General features: G+C 37.8%; 1 protein-coding gene across 2 annotated transcripts in view; it reads right to left on the bottom strand.

Moving 5' to 3' along the window:
• Nucleotides 1-18795, bottom strand: part of mirr (iroquois-class homeodomain protein mirror) — a 96100-nt gene that overhangs the window by 65186 nt on the left and 12119 nt on the right. Inside the window, exon 1 of one of the 2 annotated variants that reach the window (XM_019055437.2) lies at nt 7037-8180. The exons of the other annotated variant lie outside the window; for it this stretch is intronic. Coding sequence (XP_018910982.2) covers nt 7037-7093 — 57 coding nt within the window. The 5' untranslated portion in view covers nt 7094-8180. Of the gene's footprint in view, nt 1-7036; nt 8181-18795 lie in introns of those variants that run through there. 2 annotated transcript variants of the gene reach the window in all.

The raw sequence follows: 18795 nt of genomic DNA, 5'->3' as shown, positions 1-18795 counted from the left end.
AAGAAAGAATAAAATAGCCGGGTGGAGCTGGAGGGGAAAGCCCTGGAGAGGCAGAGGCTCCAACCAGCCGAAGACATCACAAATTCTGAGCGTGTCTTTGCGGGGTCTATAAAAATGTTTCCTCGATGAAATCCCGCGGGTCGCTTTCAAACTTTATATCTCTGTCAAAAGACAACACGTGATATTTGATTATTTCACTCCCACACCTCCGCTTGGCTTTGAAGATAGCGCCGGAGGCAAGACCCTGCCCTCGTCGAACTCATAAGAGCCTGGGCAGATTCCACGTCAGTTGTCGTAACACCAACATTTAATGAACCCGTACTTTCTTTCTTTCTTTTTTTTATGCTTTTAAATTGATGAAACATTCAATTTTATATTGGGAGACTGCAATGCATCAACGCCATTAGAAAAATTTTCCTGTTGACAATTTCCTACACTGAAAAAAACAAAAAAACACACACACATTGGATGTAGAGTCCAGACTCTTGAAAACATTGACAAGAAAAAATACTCTTGATTCAATCGGATTTTTCCTTGAATCAAAACGAAATCCGCTTAAACTAAGAGGCTTGGTTCTTGATTTAAGCTAGATTCTGATTGAATCAAGAGTACTTTTTCTTGTCGATGTTTTTAAGAGTCTGGACTCTAGATCCAATGTGTTATTCTTCCAGTGTATAATCAGATTTATATTGGAGGCAACAGGAACCATAGTTGTATTGGGAGAAAAAGTCGCGTAACTCTTGAGTCCAGACTCTTAAAAACATTGACAAAAAGAATACTATTGATTCAATGGGACTTTTTACTTGAATCGAAAGGAACTCCAAGAGGCTCGGCTCTTCGATTCAAGGAAAAATCGGATTAAATCATGAGTATTTTTTCTTGTCAGTGTTATTAAGAATCTGGACTCTAAATCCAACCGACTTTTTTTTTTCCAGTGTCTATTGGAGGCAAAAGGAATGCAGGTTGTCGCGATGCAATACTTGTGAGGCGACCGTCAGAATCCATTTTGGTTTGTTTTTCTTCGCAAAAACACTCTGAAAAAAAAAAGGTTTGCAAAACAACGAAATTGCAGAGGAACTTTGAAAAAAAAGGGAGATTAAGTGAAACTTGAAGAAATTATTGGATGACACGTTTCCTGAACAGGAATTCCGACTGTCTCAAATAGAAACCCGATCAATTTTCTTTTCATCCGATAAGAAGAGCTTCCTCAGAAGATTCAAGCTGAAGAAGGAGAAATGTCCTGGTTCCTAACTTTGAAAAATTGCTAAAATTTCTCATATTTTACCTTCAAGCCGCACCAGAGAATGGGATAAATAGGAAAATTTACATCGCTTGGTGCAAAATGATGCAACGTAGGCTTCATTTTTCATCTTGAGGATTCTGATTTTCTCTTAAAAAATTCAAATGAAAAATAAATTTGTCCCACTCTTGAGTTTTTTAGGGCGTTGGGTTCATTACATTTTAAGCAAAGCACGTGCAATGAAACCAACCATAGCTTCTAAGATCTTATTTTGAAATGGAAACAAAATTTTAATTGATGAATTTTCCGGTGAGAGTTTGACAGTCTTTTTTTCTATTTATATAAAATTTTTGTTGATTAAATAAATGTCTTTGTTACAGAAAATTAACCGAGTTTGATCAATTTTCCCCCTCTGATGTAGTGAACCGTGTCGCATCTTTCTGACTGCCTTAATTTTTTATCTGCAACAATTGTATTTTGAAAAGAGAAACATAAATCCCTTAATAAAATGACAAATTTGACCTAATTGTATCAGACATTTTTGGTGAATTTTACACCTTACTGCTATCAATGAATTTTATTTACATTGTTTTGAAAAGCAAAGCCCGACTAATAAAAATCCTCCGACTACAGACTCAATCGTTTGTCTTGACACTCTTAAATTCATATGTTTATGATAATTTTGGGACTATGCACTGGTCGAACTGAGCTTAAATTATGCTTACAATGAAAGATGAAATGCATTTTTCCGAAACCCAGGAAAATTTAAAAGAATGCGGTGAGTCGGCGCTACAATTTTGACCGGGCTTAAAGCTGCGCAAGGTTGTCGGGTTTTTTAAGATATTTAAAAATCCCACTGTACTTCCATGGCAATTAAAGCGATTTTCAGAAAATCTGGCTAACTCCATGAGAGGTCCGGCTTAACCGGAAGTGACGGTACGCGACTCATGGATGTATCGCCGTTGTGTTAGATGCTGATGGCTTCATTTTTGACGTACATTCGGCAATTGTTGCCACATTGCTTGAATTCCTCTAGATTTCGACACAAATAAAACGAATCGAAGGAATTTTTATGACGAAATCGTTTTAATTCAACCGTGATTAAGTGTCTGTTTCTTTCCAAAAGATGAGTGTGGGTGCGTTAAGAGATGCACCAAACAATTTTGAAGGGAGAAAAATTCCTTGCGAATTGACAGCTCAGTACAAATGAGATATTTTACATGATGAAAGTAAATTATGTTTTTATTGAAATAAGTTCACGTTTTAGCTACTTCCAATAAAAATGTGAAATAATTCTACCGGTTTTTATTGGGAGGAGGGGGCGCGATGATCGATGAATGATCAACGAGAATCCAGAAAGTGGCCTTAGAATAAAAGTTCTTGTTTTCCCAATAAGATTACATTTCAAAGAAAATTACGCACATACATTATGCCGCTTTCACAGCGCAGCCTCGCGCGCTCTGCGACGCCCAATCGCCACTGCCCCGTATCCTCCCAGAGATCATCACGCATTTGACACCTCCTGATTTCCTCCTCCACTCCTTGTCCTTAAAGAAAATTGCCTTAAAAAATTCAACGAATTGAAAGCAATTTTCTTTTCTTTTTTCTTTTTATTACATTAAAGAACGAAGCACAATTTTAGCAGCACCTTGGCGCCCATTTCTGAACAGATTTTGAATTCTCACTCCTCAATTATGCTGATTACATATTTGTATTTATGTTTTTTCCCCTATGAACACTGCAAAAATAAATTACAATTTGAGCATACACGATTACTTTAATTACTTATTGTGAGTACCTAAACACTTCCTTGATATTTAACTACGCGAATTCACGACAAAATCTGAATTTCTTTTCTCTGTACCTCAAATCAATTTTCATTGAGCAGCGTCTAAAACGCATTGGCTGCTTTCTTGAATGTTTAGACGACCTCGAATGGATCACGCAGAACTGGCTTTCATCATGATAATCAGAGTACACCACTCAAAGCAGTGGACAAATAATGCAAGACAGAAAACAGTATGCACTCATGTTTACAATAACTTTACATACTTAATGGCCACTAAATTCGAGTGTTCCCACAAGCGATGAGTTGTTTAGACGTCCGACTGAAATTATGTTTAAATACTTCACTAATTAACATCGCTCTGACGTCAGTATTTGATAACAACTGCTCTTACAATGATTTAAAGTATTTCCACCGAGCACATATTATAATAGAAAAATATTTTCCAAGCGGCTGTTGGGCAACACCTGATTTTCCTCACTGGAAGGTCAAATATCATTGCTTTTAATGTTTACATACACTGAAGTGAAATTGAGATTGCATGAGTGAAAGACACGATCTGAGAAGAAAATAATTGTTATTCCTCAACATTTAAGAGATACAACTGAAAAACCGCAATCATTAAAGGGAAGAGAAATGAAAAAAGGATTCAATCGTTTTCAAATGCACGTTTCCGACCTAACTTTAGTAGTATTGAGATTAGCTATTAGTTATGACTGTTTTTCAACCATCATAAATTACGAGAATTATACCTACTATAAAATTAAGAAAATAGTTTTCTGTGATTTCAAGGTCGAAATTTTTACGAAAAATACTTTTTTTTTTAAAAAACAGAACTTTTTCTTTTTGGTTCTTTCACAAATTCTTAAATAGTTTCTCTGCAGCAAATTTTTAATAAAAGAATTTGAAGCATTTCAATTTAGTTCACTAATCTGAATAAGCCCATGGAAATTTCGAGACGTATCTCGCTATGGTTTGGAAATAATTTTGAATATCTCGTGGCGTTTCCTCACACAATCCAAACGTGAAAAGAGAAACTCGCTTTTACTTACACTATACTATACTATATATACTATTTGAATATTTCTATTCACACTGAATAATTGGGCAAAGAGGGTACATATATCTTCGATCAGATTCATGTCACCGACTAAACTTTTCCATTTAGTGTTTTAATCTGTTTATATTCCTGTCTTTGTTTATCCACAGTTAAGAACGGTCACCTCAAAACTAAGTTTGAATTTGCATGGACCTAATTTCATAAATCTTTAATAGATCATTAATTTGCCCCATTTGCAACAGAAATTTTCCACAAGCCTTGGTTTCAATTATAAGAGACATAATTTTTCTTAACATCAATGACCCGAAAACCGTGCGTTTTACAATGTCTAAACGCTTTTAAGAATGAAAATGCGTATTTGATATTACGAAGAGAGAAAAAAAACGTGAGACGGGTCAAAGGAACTGTTTCTGCAATTTGTTCTGGGATACGTGTTAGAGGGAAAGGTTTTAAGGCCAACGAGTACAAAGTGCACGACTTTTCCTAGAATTTGGCAACATTACAAACATCCATTCCTACCGCAAAATGATAAATCCAGAATACGACCTAAAGATTTAAATAAGCAGTATAAACAATCGCAGAGTATCTTTCCCTCAGATTTGCATTTTAAAATCATTGCTTGTCTCGCAAATAAAAATTAAGGGCACGGTCGCAGCTATCAAGACACCATCTCTGACCCGCCGTGAAAAACACAATGGGCTTGAACCTGTAAAACGGCCGTCGTTTCTCGATGTAATGGATATATTCAATTTTATAGCGACCGGCGAGTCAGCTCCAAATTACCAACTGCTCTCAAATGATCATATTGTGAATTTCGACGTAAAAAAGTAGATGGAGATCGATATTCTCTGTCATCCTTCGTTAATTGCTCGCTACCATTAGATTACACCGCTAGATTAAACATTTTTTAGTGCATTTTCGTCATACTTCGAAACCCACCAGGTATATTTCCACTCGACTAGAAGAATAACGCCAGAATGACTCGACTTAAAACAGTTTTAAGGTGCGACTTTAATTCGACTTATTGAGCCCATTATCTTAAAAAGAGAACATGTGAAGGACGATATTCTTCGGCTGAAATTTGCCTTTAAAAATGTTGTTGACTATTGAAGTGTACAGTTTCAGTAGATGCTTGGAGCCACCTCGACTCATTAAGTTCAATTTTTGTGCAGAACCAATTACTGTGTGTCATGTTTATACCTGAGTGGTTAGTTTGGCGCTGTTAAATCTCTTCTTCCAATGCTTATTGAAAATTTTCCACTAATATTGTGCTAACTAGAGTTCGCTTATCGCACTTGTAACTTAGGGAAAAAGCCATAGGCTAATGACCCTATAGTTGACACCCTTCATTAAACTTCGCCATTGAAAGTTGAAGCCAAAATAGCGACGAATGATTTTAGATGAGTTCACCGCACGTTGGCCTTATCCACGGAATGGGTGGCCGGTTTATGAATTTTTCAAAATTTAGATTTTTTGCAGAGAGCGAGGAAAATTGTCTGTTGTTGCAACAGAAATTTCCCTCGAAGAATTTTCCCGAACTCTCCTCTCAGATAGGACGTTTTTTGAAGATAATATGCAGTTTCTTATACACGGAAATATTCACTGGAAAAAAAACCACATTGGCATCTAGAGTCCAGACTCTTGAAAACATTGACAAGAAAAAATACTCTTGATTCAATCAGATTTAAGCTTAAATCAAAAGGAAATCCGCTCAAATTAAGAGGCTTGGTTCTTGATTTAAGCAAAAATCCGATTGTGTCGATGTTTTTAAGAGTCTGGACTCTAGATCCAATGTGTTTTTTTCCAGTGTTGACTTGCTTTTAAAAATAACCCTTCTACCGCAGTAAAAGTGCGTAATTGTTTGCAATGAGCAGCACCGTGGAGGGGCAGCTGTGGAAATATGTTATTGTAACTGCCTACTTCTGCATATTTTTCTCTTCTCTACCAACAATTGACACCACCAACTTATTTCATAACCTATTAGATCCTATTTCTAAAGAGACACATGAAGATCAATGTAAGAATTTGAAATGTTAAGTCTCACTTTTTCTGGAATGAGCTCCGGTTAGAGAATCTTGTCTCAATACTATATGCTCCTAGAAACTGCTTTTTCGTTTTGTGGTGGTTTCACATGATGAAAACCGGTATATTTAAATTTCCGAAAGCCTCTCTTCTGCTAAGGCTGGAGAACTGTAAGCCTCTTGTACAATCTTTAGATTTTATTGCCTCAAAAGTAAAATAATATTCGGTTAGGGAGAAGCCAGTATTGATAAACTGACGGTAATTTTTTTTAAATAAAAAGTGTAGTGACAGCTACAGCAGTCAGTGGTATTGGTATACATTAATCTAATGGATATTTTCGGATGGAACGATGTACTTATAGTTTGAGCATCCTACATTACCATCCAGAAGAAGGTACGGGTATGTTTTACGAATCCTAGCAATTAAGGTCGTGTAAACTTATTATAATACTCAAGAAAAATTGCAAGAGAGTATATAATTGGCACGATTAAATTGTAGTTTAAAGAGTTTGTGGGTTTGCTTGTAGGTTTGATGTCATTTAGGTGCTATAAAAGCGGTTAATTATAATTAGGGTTCTCGTTATATTGCGTTCTCTCAGTTCGATGGATCGGATGTAAAAGCACGACCGATATAATTGTCAATCTTTGAAATTTATGGTCAAATTCTGAGATTCTTTCCTCGTAATTGTACGTCTTTTCCCGTTCACTTCAGGTCTAGCATAGTGAGATAGGAGCCGTGCCATGATATGATCGTTATCAAAAGTTAAGAATCCCATCTTGTTTTCTAAATGAAACCATTTTTCACGTGAAAGAAACGACACAGCAAGAGCAATTTTTGGCATTATCGAAGACGCCAAAATATCATCCAAAATCGCCAAAAGCATGCTTTAGAGATAATGTAGCCTTATCAGCATGATAATTTCAGGTACCTGAGTTTGAAGTTTTGCTGGAGACGCTGTTCTTAAAGAAAGACCAAATTGGGACATGACAGTCAAGTCAACAAGGGTGTGAATCTTGACCCTCTCCAGCGATTTTGTGATCGAGCTGTCACGTGATCACTACTGGCACATTCATTCTCGCTAAATAGTTTTAATCCACACAAAACTCGCGCGAACCGAAACGGTATCCGCGACGTTTCTTTCCGGCGAGAAATCGAAAACACTCGGATGAGTTTGTCACAAAGTCACAATTGTTTCTCCTCGATTCGCGGCTGTCACAAGTTCATAGAAGGCACATATTAGCACCGAGCAACGGATCACATCATGGAATGGCGAAAATAGATTTACGTTTAAACTTGATCGCGAGCATGGTATTTTCGCCGTGCAAGATCGCAAACGATTCGTCGACACAGAACACAAATTTGGCACATACACAACACGTTTCTGATCCAATTGGCTGGGCGGCCGCACCGGGTGAACTTCCACGAACGGCGAAATACGGTAGAAAACTGGTCAACAGGAACTTTGAAAAATTACGACGGGGTGGTGACCGCACTGAGGATGGCACAACACTTGGGAGCGAAGAGGAAAATTCGAACACGGGTAGCCGGCGAGAGGAGCCCGTGTATTGTTTTTAATTCTGGGAGGATACTAAAGTACACAGTAGCAAAATATTGTAGGTGATAACATATTTTTTCGATGTCGGTGGAGCGACGAGGGAGGAGAAACCGATAATGACACACACACGCGAGAGGCGGAAGAGAGAGGGGGCACGGCGCGAGAGGGAGGGGGCAAAGGTACCGGGGGGAAGACAATTGAAAAATATAGACGAGCTATCCTGATTTTTGCGTTGCGACGATTCGGATCCTCCTCGCAGTGGGTGGGTATAAACAGTAGCTCAAGTGAGACTTTCCCAGACCTGGGCACCGGGGAGGGGAGTTTTGTTACACCTATCTATCTTATTTTGTGGTGCTGTAGGGGAAATATAAAAACGGGAAAAGAGAGAGAGGGAGAGAGTCGCGGGGCGGCGGAGTGGGGAGCGCGGCAAAAATTATTGAATATTCTCTTTTCAGCTCATTTTCTTTTGTATTTTGCTCCGGGAATTTTTACACTGAGAGTTGTTACAACTGTGTGTTGTGACCTAGCGTGTTTGTCACTCTTGTTCTTTTCACAGCGAGGCGGCTCCCCCCTCCCGGCTTCGTCGTCTCCCCTCCACGACGCCGCCCGCTTCCCCTCGATTCTTTTATGTTCGCTGCCTCGTTTCATGCGTTCCAACAACTTACCGTCCTCCTCATCTCTTTCTAAAGTCGCTTAAATCATATCACTCTCCGTGAATCATTATCATCTCGTGCTTCTCCCCCCCCCCCCTCCCCTCGACACCCCTCAATCCGTGACGTCCTCCCCTGTTATTACTTAATATTCAAGTAATGCTAAAATACCACCAATTTCATTATTGTCTTTCGATTTTCTAACTGAAAATTACTTACAGCGTATCCCGTCTAATTATTATTTTTTTTTTTTTTTTTTTTTTTTTTTTTATATTTTTATTTATCTATTTTTTTTTAAAAAAAATTGTGTCTATAATTAAGTTGTCATCGTAGACAATATGTAACTGAGTGACCTCAAGGGAAAGAAAATATAATTTTAAGCTACATTGGAAAAAAAAAAAAACACATTGGATCTAGAGTCCAGACTCTTAAAAACAGCGACAAGAAAAAATACTCTTGTTTCAATCAGATTTAAGCGTGAATCAAGAACCAAGCCTCTTAATTTGAGCGGATTTCCCTTTGATTTAAGCTTAAATCTGATTGAATCAAGAGTCCTCTTTCTTGGCAATGTTTTCAAGAGTCTGGACTCTAAATCCAATGTGTTTTTTTTTTTTTAGTGCGAGGAGTTCACGGGGTTTCAATATTTTGGAAAGAATAACTCTAAAAAACCGCGAACTCTCCTTGTTTCTTCCTTTTTACATGCCTTCAGCACATTTCAATGTTAAAATTTTATGTTTTACTAGCCGTTCTGGACGCGCTTTGCGCGTCCGTCACGGCCAGCCAAGGGGCTGCGCCCCCTGGACCCCCGATCACTCGCTACGCGAGTGACATTCGGCTCGCTCCGCGAGACATTTTTCTCAGTGATTGGACATTTGATCACTAAGATGTATACATTTTGGAGACTCTGGACTTCTGAAGGCAAAAATGATTTTGTCACAGAACCTTGTTGCCGGAGCGTGCCATCATTTGCACATGAATAGATGTGTGGAGATGAAGCGATGATGAGGATCGATCATTTCTTCAAAAACGCATTTGACTGGGACGTAATCCCATCGGGTGGGGGAAAAAGACAATTCGTGGATCTCCTTCCGCGATTTGACTTGCTGAAGTAGCAAAAGTTCGTCTTTACCTCTTAAGAAGATTATCGGTGGCGCAGGGGTCTAAAAACTTCTCAACGATAGTATAGTTCGAGTTCCGATATCGCAATGAGCCCACTCGTGTCTTTTTCTTATACTTTCATCGCATATAAATTTCTCTGATGTTTTTGTTTTATTCTCTCTGATTGCATATTAGTAATCATATCCCGCCCAACACGAAATATTGCAGCAATATTGCAGCAATATTGTCAATATTGAAACAATATTGTCATGTAAATATTTCCTTAAATACACTGCAGAAATATGTTGACAATATTGCTAAAATATTTCATGACAATATTGTAACAATATATTTATAAAAATGTTTTAAATATATTTACAAAATATATTTATGTAATTACTTTTAAAACAGTTTGTAAAATATATTTACAAAATATTTTAAAATTATTTTAGAAATATTAGTTTAAAAATATTTGTTTAATATTATGTTAAAAATATTTTATAAATATTTTTGTAATATTTAAAAATTAATTGCTAAAATGGCAAAAAATGGTTTGCGATTTCTGCAATTTGCTTTTTTTGCTAAAATGCCCACCCTCGTGGCGAGAACGACAAAACAATTTGCAAAAGTGGTAATTTTATTGTGCGAAAATGGCACTATACTTTTGCGAAATTAACATTACTAGTTTATGCTATTATGGCTAAAATTTTTGCTAGATTTTCAAAATGTTTGCCAAATTAGCGTATGGTTTTGCTCTGTTTACCAATTATTTTGCGGAACTTACTAAAATCAATCGCTAGAAAAAAGAAAGGGGGGGGGGGAAGAAAAGACAAAAAGAAGGGAAAAAAATAAATAACATAACATAAATACATCGACATAAATTCAAACTAGGAAAAAGCTCAAATAATTAAAACTGGAAAAAGACGCAATTATAAAAAACAGTAATTTGGTAAAGAAAAAAATGAGAGAGAGTTAAAAAAAACGAAAACTTGTAATACATGAATAGGAATATGTTGAGTACAATTAATAAAGAATTTGAAACACAAATTACAGGATGAAATAAAAAAAAATAAATAAATAATAAATAATAAATTCTGGTAAAATATTATAAGAATCCGTCAATAAACAAACATATTACGGACTCAGAGGCCTGCGATAGTTAAGAGATTGAATTTACGGGCCCATCTACATCAAGCCTGGCTGGTCTGGTGGTAAAGTACTGGACTTCGGATATCAACTCCACCCCGAGGCGTGGGTTCTAATCCCGACTAGGACGGCGCGGATTTTAAGGTCAGTAACAACTCTACGATCCACAACCTGGACGCATGTGTACATTAGAAAGAAAATTAGTACCAAAGACGTCTCCTAGAGTGCGCGCACACGGATATGGAATATGATAACCTCATCGCAAGTAAATATTTTTAAAATATATTATCAATATTACCTTGACAATATTGCTGCAATATTGTCAGGGGGGCGGACAACAAACTATTGCAGCAATATTATTTCGATATTGTTAAAATATTGTTAAAATGTTTTTGACAATATTTCAGCAATATTTTTAAAATATTTCCGTGTTGGGCGGGATCCCCATTTCATTTCCTTTCCCTTTCCTTTTTCCCTCTCTGTAGCATCTATGTCCATTTACAATTATTATTTCAAAATAGCTTTCCCCTAGTATACAATTGATGCTTCAAACGGAATCAATTGTTTTAATGACATTTCCGGCTAAATCATAGGTTTTCCCAGGAAGGCAGCCTCTCGTCCCTCCCGGACTCTATTGTTGCCAGATAAGTTGCTTTTTAAGCACTTTTCCCAATCCAAATTCATGTAAAATATTCACATTTATCGCACAATCTGGCAATCTCTTGAGTGAAATAGAAAAAGGTAGAATCGCTGAAAGTCTGAATCCTTCGAAGTTTATATTAATGATGACGTGCTGAAAATGCCATGATAAATGTGGATTCGGGATCTTAAAATCGTTCAAAATATTATTGTATGCTGCATATTTTCACAGAGAATTCTTTTCCATTTTCCACAGATTTACATGGGAGATAAATGCATAGCAAAGAACGACACGCCACTGCTGCTCATATGGATCTCGGGAGTCTTCAGATCGCAAATACTAAAATTTAAGGTCCAGCTGTCGAATTCCGGGTCACACATCTGAATTGCTTCGGTACCTCAATTGACGCTTGAAAAGTTTCAACCAAAGTAATTCAAATACGTAGCCCGTAATTTTTGGATGCAGGATCAAAAAAAAGGGGAATTAAAAAAATATTTAAAAAAAAAAAAAAAAAAAAAAAAAAAAAAAAAAAAAAAAAAAAATACATTTGACCTCAACCCTGGGTTCCACGCGCGAAGTTTTTACTCTCTCTGAGGTACTCTGGCTATGAGTTCAGCAAAAATGCCGTAACGCCTTCCTGAAAGTGTTGCTCATATGTACGTGTCCTTCTTACGGTTTATTCTCTCAAATTGAATGCATTTGCGGTCTTTTGATTGATCGCTATTGCTCGCGTCTCAAATGAAATTTGCGTGTCAAAATTTCTCTCAAAAATTAAAATTTTCATGTGAAAAATGCTGCACTGCGCAATGATGTCACCACAACAGTAAATATTTCCATGATTTTTTAACGCAATTTTAATCGCAATTTGTGCAATAAGACAAATTGTACAAGAAGGAAGAACGCTTGCTGTCTGAGCGTTTTACAGCGTGTGAACTTGGTTCGGTACACACCATTACGCAAAGCAATAAAACATGTTTACAAGGTAATGGAGCACAAGACAAGATAGAGACTGAAACCATCCCTTACATGTTTTCTCTTTCAAGTGTTACGTGGAAAATGATTCCCGCAACGGAAAGTTCGTTAATTAACGCAACTAAAGAGCAATGCCGGTCGAGCTTGAAAATTTTTGAAGTGTGCCAATCCGTTTTCGGGGCCCCTGCATGCTGAAGAGGATACAACTTCATAATGCACAAACGGCAAAACTTTTTAAAATTCAACTGTGCGTTCCACGCTCAGTGTTAAACGGACCGAGTTTATCAGAAAGGAGCCAACCCACATTTTCGCAAAAATTGAGTTTAGAATGTTTTTGAGTTCCACTAGCCGTATATTTTCTCCTGCCAAAAACTAAAAGTCGAAAAGCAGAAAGTTGGTAAAAAAGGGGGTTAAAGTTTATTTTCAACAGTGAGCCTTATGCAGGAATAAAACTTCAAACCTCTTTTTATTAGTTTCAACTTAGTTAGGTTGGTTCCTTGCTGATGAACTCGATCCAAACGTGCCGCTTAGTTCATTCTGGCTTTACCGTAAAATTTTGAGGGGAAAATATAACTGTGCTTCGAAGTCACACTGGAACAAAAAGTCTGTTAAATCTAGAGCCCAGACTCATAAAAAAATTTTCCAGAAAAAATATACTCTCGATTCAACCGGATATTTCCTTAAATCAAAAAGAAATACGCTTAATTAAAAGGCTTGGCTTCCGATTCAAGTAACAATCCGATTGAAACATGAGTATTTTTCTTTTCAATTTTATTAAGAGTTTGGACTCTGGATCCAAGATCAATTTTTCCAGTGCGAGGTTCCCTTTACACCGTGAAAAAAATTCAACTCAGCGCCATCTGATGAGTCATGAGTGTAACTCGATCGACGAGTACATCAGCGTGTAGGCACCTAACGTGGAGAGGACGAAAAGGTGTGCAGCATCCCGATTGCCCATCGTTTATTCCCGATCTGGTTGCCCACTGCCCGAGTGGAAGACGAGACTTTAGGAAGGGATCCCCACTCCATCTCAGGACTCAGCGGAGGGGAAGGAGCCGGTGCCGCTCATCGAATGGGGACGGGGCGCCTCGCCGCGGGTCTCCAAGTCACCTCCCCTCTCGACACGCGAGCGAACGTCCCCTTCGGGCGCGGAGCGACGGGATTGGCCGGTGGGCGGAGCCGCGCCGGCCAATCGGAGTCATTCTCGGCCGGAACTTCCATCGTGGCCGCGTCTCGTCGCCGCGCCGCTCCGCAGTTGTCGTGGAATTTGTTTCCACTTGCTCCCTTTGTCGCCCCATGTTCCTCGGTGCCTTTTATTCATGGAAATATATCCGCTATTTTCGACTAATATATTTTCGTGTTTTACTTATTTTTCCCCTTGTAAACTCTTTACTTTCGTACGCAGTCTTTCTCTTTCCCTGCTCCCGGTTTTCGCTCGTCTCAACCCTTTGTCGCCCTTTGTACTTCGCCGTCGTTCGGGGGTTTCTCGATAATCGACGCTTGAGATTATCCGAAATTTCGGCTCGGCGGCTTCCTCGTCGGTCGGCTGTTTTTTTATCGCGATCTCGCACACGCCTCCGCGTACACACTCGTAATATAAAGAGCTAGCGGCTTGCAACGCGACGCTTTTTCATTAACTTTGGCGGAATTTCTTCACTTTTAATCCCTGTGTGATACCCATGTGACGGATAAAACGTTGGCGCAAGAGCTTTGAAATCCTATAATCTAACTGACGGAGTTTAAGGTGGATCTTCAGCTTTTGCGCAATGCATTCTGGGTATGATCGATATATCACAAATTTTAACCTTTAAGAGAATTATTTTTGGAAAATTTAAAATCCACACCGTAAATAAATCATTGCGGAGTGGTTGTGCCGAAAATCATCATCCAAAATCTTAAAATAAAGTCAAATGTACTGTTTCCACTTCTCAAGCGATTTCAATGTATGGCTGTCGAATAGCTATTTGGAAACAGTATACTTTTGATTTTGTTTTAATATTTTGGAGAATTATTTTTGCGGCATGAACATTCCACAATGATTAATCTACATGCTGATTTTTAGATTCTCTTCAATTAATTTACCTAAAGGTTAAAATTTGAGATGTATCGTTCGTGCCCAGAACACAATGCGTAAAAGCTGAAAATCTACCTTAAATATAATTTTCACTGAGTAAAAATTACGATTAAAATTACAATATGTTTGATTAAAAATGTTACCCAGTGACGGATAATCACTTGAAACAATTTACTTTCCATTGATTGGAACTTTCGATATTGATTCCTGAATTCATCAAAGTTTAAATTTAAATTATTTAAAGCTAATTTTCACCTTTTCCATATTTTGACGCAATTTGATAATTAAAATGTTATTACTTTTTTCTTTTTCTTTTTTCTTTTTGAAAAAAGAGGAGTGAAGCCTGTTAAAACGTGCGCTCGGATCTTCTGATTTAAAATCATTTTTTCAATACTAAAAATCGTAGTGTGATATCAATATCAGTGATTAAATTTAAATTTCAGCATTTTCATAACGTATAATAGCTTCTTTTCAATTCAAATGCTGACAGAAAAAGCAAAGGATTGCATCTGCAGTATTTTCTGCCCTAAAGTGTAGGGAAAATCTCGCAGTCGTATATATCAACGAATCTGATATCATCCTACTAATTTTTCCAAGTTTTTCCTCTCATTCCCAGTTACAAATGCCGAAAGTAACGATCTTTATTATCTGTCCGCTATATATAAATACAACATGTATTAATATGTATAAAAACATAATATATAGTATGTATAATGTATATATATGTAATGTGTATGTATGTATATAATGTATAGTATAATATATAGTATATAACATGTATTAAAAAGGGATTGATGATATCAATTGCAAAAAAAGGAAAAAAAGTTGCTATGTTTCATCTAAAATTTTTTCAAAGAAATAATAGAATAATGCTATCAAATTATTTTAATGTACTCCAACTAAATTTTGAATTTGCTTAAGTCCTTCTTTATTGCTCTCTCGATATATACGATTGCTTATTAAAATTATAAATTCTTCAATTTCAGGACATCGAAACATCCCAAGAAGTAAAAAAAAAGCTTTGTCTTTCAGTTTGTTTTTTTCTGAGGATGACATTTCTTTGCCGCAAATGAGCAAACATTCAAAACAATTAGTGTGAAATTAATAGTGTTTATATTCCTTTTCCAAATCCGTTTTAATACTTTCCTCCTCATCCATGCACTGCTGTTATTTGATCTCCGTGTGTGTATTAACTCGAAAACAAGAACTTAAGAGAAAACTGGCGAAAATTTGCATGAATTTCAGTTCTCCTTCAACTGGACAGGTATGCAATTTGGGCGACCTAGAAGTTGATATAGTTGTATCATGTCCCCTGCTCAATGGCAGGAGATTTACCGAAAATCCTGGCTCAATGTTAATTGTCAATTAAGTGTTTATATTACTTTTCCTATTTCGTTTTAATATATTCCTCCTCATCCTCACAGCTCACACTGTTGACATTCGATCTTTGTGTGTGTATGCATTCGTAATCAAGAACTTAACAGAAGAAAACTAGCGAAAATTTGCATGAACTCCAGTTCTCCTTCAACTGGACGGGTATGCAATTTGGGCGACCTAGAAGTTGATATAGTTGTATCATGTCCCCTGCTCACGGCAGGAGATTTAACGAAGATTCTGGTCCTTGGTTACACAATAGTAGATCGTTACATTAGCAATCATGATTTTAATTACAGAAAAGTAAATCCTAATTTATAGAGTTGATTTTTTATTTACGGTTTCCTTGTGGAAGTGATAAAAAGTGGTTCATTGGCCGGATTTAAGATTTTGCCGGCTCATCCTAAGAAGGGTGGCTTCGATGGAGTACTTGAAGATTCAACGTGGCGCACAAAATCAGAATTAAATCCTGAGCCCCCCCCCCCCCCTCCCGCGCGTTTCCTACCCTTGAACCCCGAGCTCGATGATTGGGGTGCCATCGATGGGGTGGAGGGACCGAAGAGGGGCTGAAGGGCGAGGAGGGAATGTATGAAATACGCATAATACCTGTGCGGAAAATAATTCGTGGAGCGACTCCACGAACCGCGCCCTTGTATTCCCTCTCCTCGGAAAGGATGGTGAGAAAGGGAGAGTCATGGCGTTTTAATGCGCTTTAATAACGATGATATTGCGCCGTAACGTCTTGGCTTCGGCATTTTCCCCGCCACAGATTGAAAAAAAAAATGATCAATTCCTCGTTTTCCATACGAAAGAACGTAACTACATTTCAATGTTGCCGAATCTCCCACGGCGAATTTTTCCGTGCTAAGGAAAAACGCCGTATGAGTCTTTAGACGTTGCCAGATTTCCTGCGCTAAAAATCGACTTTACTAGGAAAATTTTGAATATTTTTCTTCAATTTTTTTAACGATTTTGGTGGCGATTTAATCTAAAATATCCGAAAATTTCAAGGAAAAGTATGCTTAACTTTCCTCAGAAATTCATGTTTTATCGCAGGAAATTTGGCAACTCTCTAATGTTCATACGGCGTTTTTCCATAGCACGGCAAAATTGAGGCGTTGGGTGCAGAGAGAGTATTTCTTTGTTGCGCGTCAGAACCCTCATTCTAAAGTTTTATTGTGCTAAGCATCCAGGACTCTTGTAGCGAAATTCACTACACTTTTTTTCTCTTTCTCACCCCTGATTTTATAAAATAAGTTTTCATCTGATCACACACTGTGACTGATACCTCACGGCCAGAAGAAAGATTTGAACTAAGCAGGCCATTTTCTTAGTTTAGACACAGTTCTCTTAAAAGAAGTATAGCGAAAAATAGAATGAAGAATTGAAGACATCTGCTGGTGTCTTCTTGTCGTGCTGAAAAGATACGTCATGTATAAGCATTGAAACGCTGTTAAATTTTCTCCGATAAAATATTTATATTTGGAGTATTTATGATTTGTCCCAGAAGTTTTTAAAAAGATAAGATGGAATCGAAAAGACAATTCCCAGCAAAATTTGAAGAAGAGCAATTTTCAGATTTTCCAGAAAATTCAACTTTAATTGGAAACAATTTGGCAACATCCGAATTTTCATACAGCGTTTTACTCTAACCCAACACTACCGTGCTCAGTAAGAACGTTGTATGACCCATCAGGCGTTGTCAAATTTTCATCAACAAATCGCGGGTTTTCATAAAAATTAGTGAATGTTCCTCTTCCAATTTTTCAGAGGATTTCGTTCGTAATTTGATTTGAAAAGTCTGAAAATTTCAAGACAAAATATTTATGACTTCCTTTAAAAATGAACACTTTCTCAAATTTGGCAACATTCGAATGCTCATCATACGGCGTTTTTCCATACCACGGCAGAGCAGCGCACCGCATCTTTCGGTGACGAGGCATAAATCGTCAGTATATAATCTAAATACTCCCCTCAGAATCCGCGAATCGCGGGCATTATTTCACCCGAGACGTTTCTGAATTAGACTCAAGATGTCCTCAACAATAAAATACAGTCACAATACGTGAGTTCGGGGACAATAATACTGCCCGAAGAGCCCTGGATATCCCTTCTTACACCCCTTTTAATTGATTCTCTTCTGGTGTTCGGGTGTTTTGATAGGCGGGGACTGCCTCCGCTATTATGACGCTTCGGCACGTGTCTCGGTGCTTGCTTGCACAAAGTCGTCGTCCTCCCGACAAAAGGACATAATTACACTTGGCGATGGACCCTGCCGTCCATATAAATGAATGCTCTTCCGGGTTCATCTAAAAATGTAGTTACGCCCCTTTAACTGCCGAGCGACCTCTGTCGGCCTAGCTTTAATACTGATTTCGTAGGAGGCGGCAGGCACTTCAGCCAATTCGTGGCATGACAAAGGGATTTAACCACACATTGAGATGAGCCCGGGAAAGTATTGGGTCAAATGGACGACAGGGCTCATCGCGAAACGCAGTTATGTCTTTATGTCAAAAGGACGACGAATTGTTGGCCGCATCGATTTATCAACATCGGGTGAGTCTGGGACAAAGGACTCCCGATACGACCCACATTGAATAGCGTGAATACTATTTTTCCGAAGTTTCCTCCTTTAATCTCTTTTAAATTGCACAATGATGTCCCTGCATCTTTAACGTGTCGTTCAATGCTCCGTTAAAATGTCTCATTCGTGCCTTAAATAATGTTCCCTAAGATTCGACACTGGAGCGAAAACGAAGTATGAAGATGAAGAAAAATATTGACCATAGAAAAAAGGAAGAGTGTGAATAAGGGCCGTTCCTAGGCCCATCCTAGCTGAATTCTCCTGAACTCTCAATATATTGCTCATTGAAGGTCTATATATTTCTAGAAATAAATCATGATCCGGTCATTTTTGGTCTCATTTTGGCCAAGCACTGGCCTAAACATGGGTTTGGAGGCCTATTTTGGCAAATAATGCAGATCTTTTCGTCATTTGATCACATCAGGCCCGCAAAATCTGCATTTTTCCCGCCAAAATCGGCCTTTGAACCTATGTTTAGGCCAGTGCTTGGCCGACAAGAGACAAAAAATGACCAAATGATGATGCAATCCGTAAAATATAGACTATCCATGAGCAAAAAACTGTTGACATTCGATCTTCGTGTGTGTATTAATT

The sequence above is a fragment of the Bemisia tabaci genome, chromosome 2 (genome assembly GCF_918797505.1).
Source record: "Bemisia tabaci chromosome 2, PGI_BMITA_v3".
NCBI lineage: Eukaryota > Metazoa > Arthropoda > Insecta > Hemiptera > Aleyrodidae > Bemisia > Bemisia tabaci.
The sequence above is the reverse complement of the archived record's forward strand: the minus strand, read 5'-3'. Positions and strand labels throughout refer to the sequence as shown.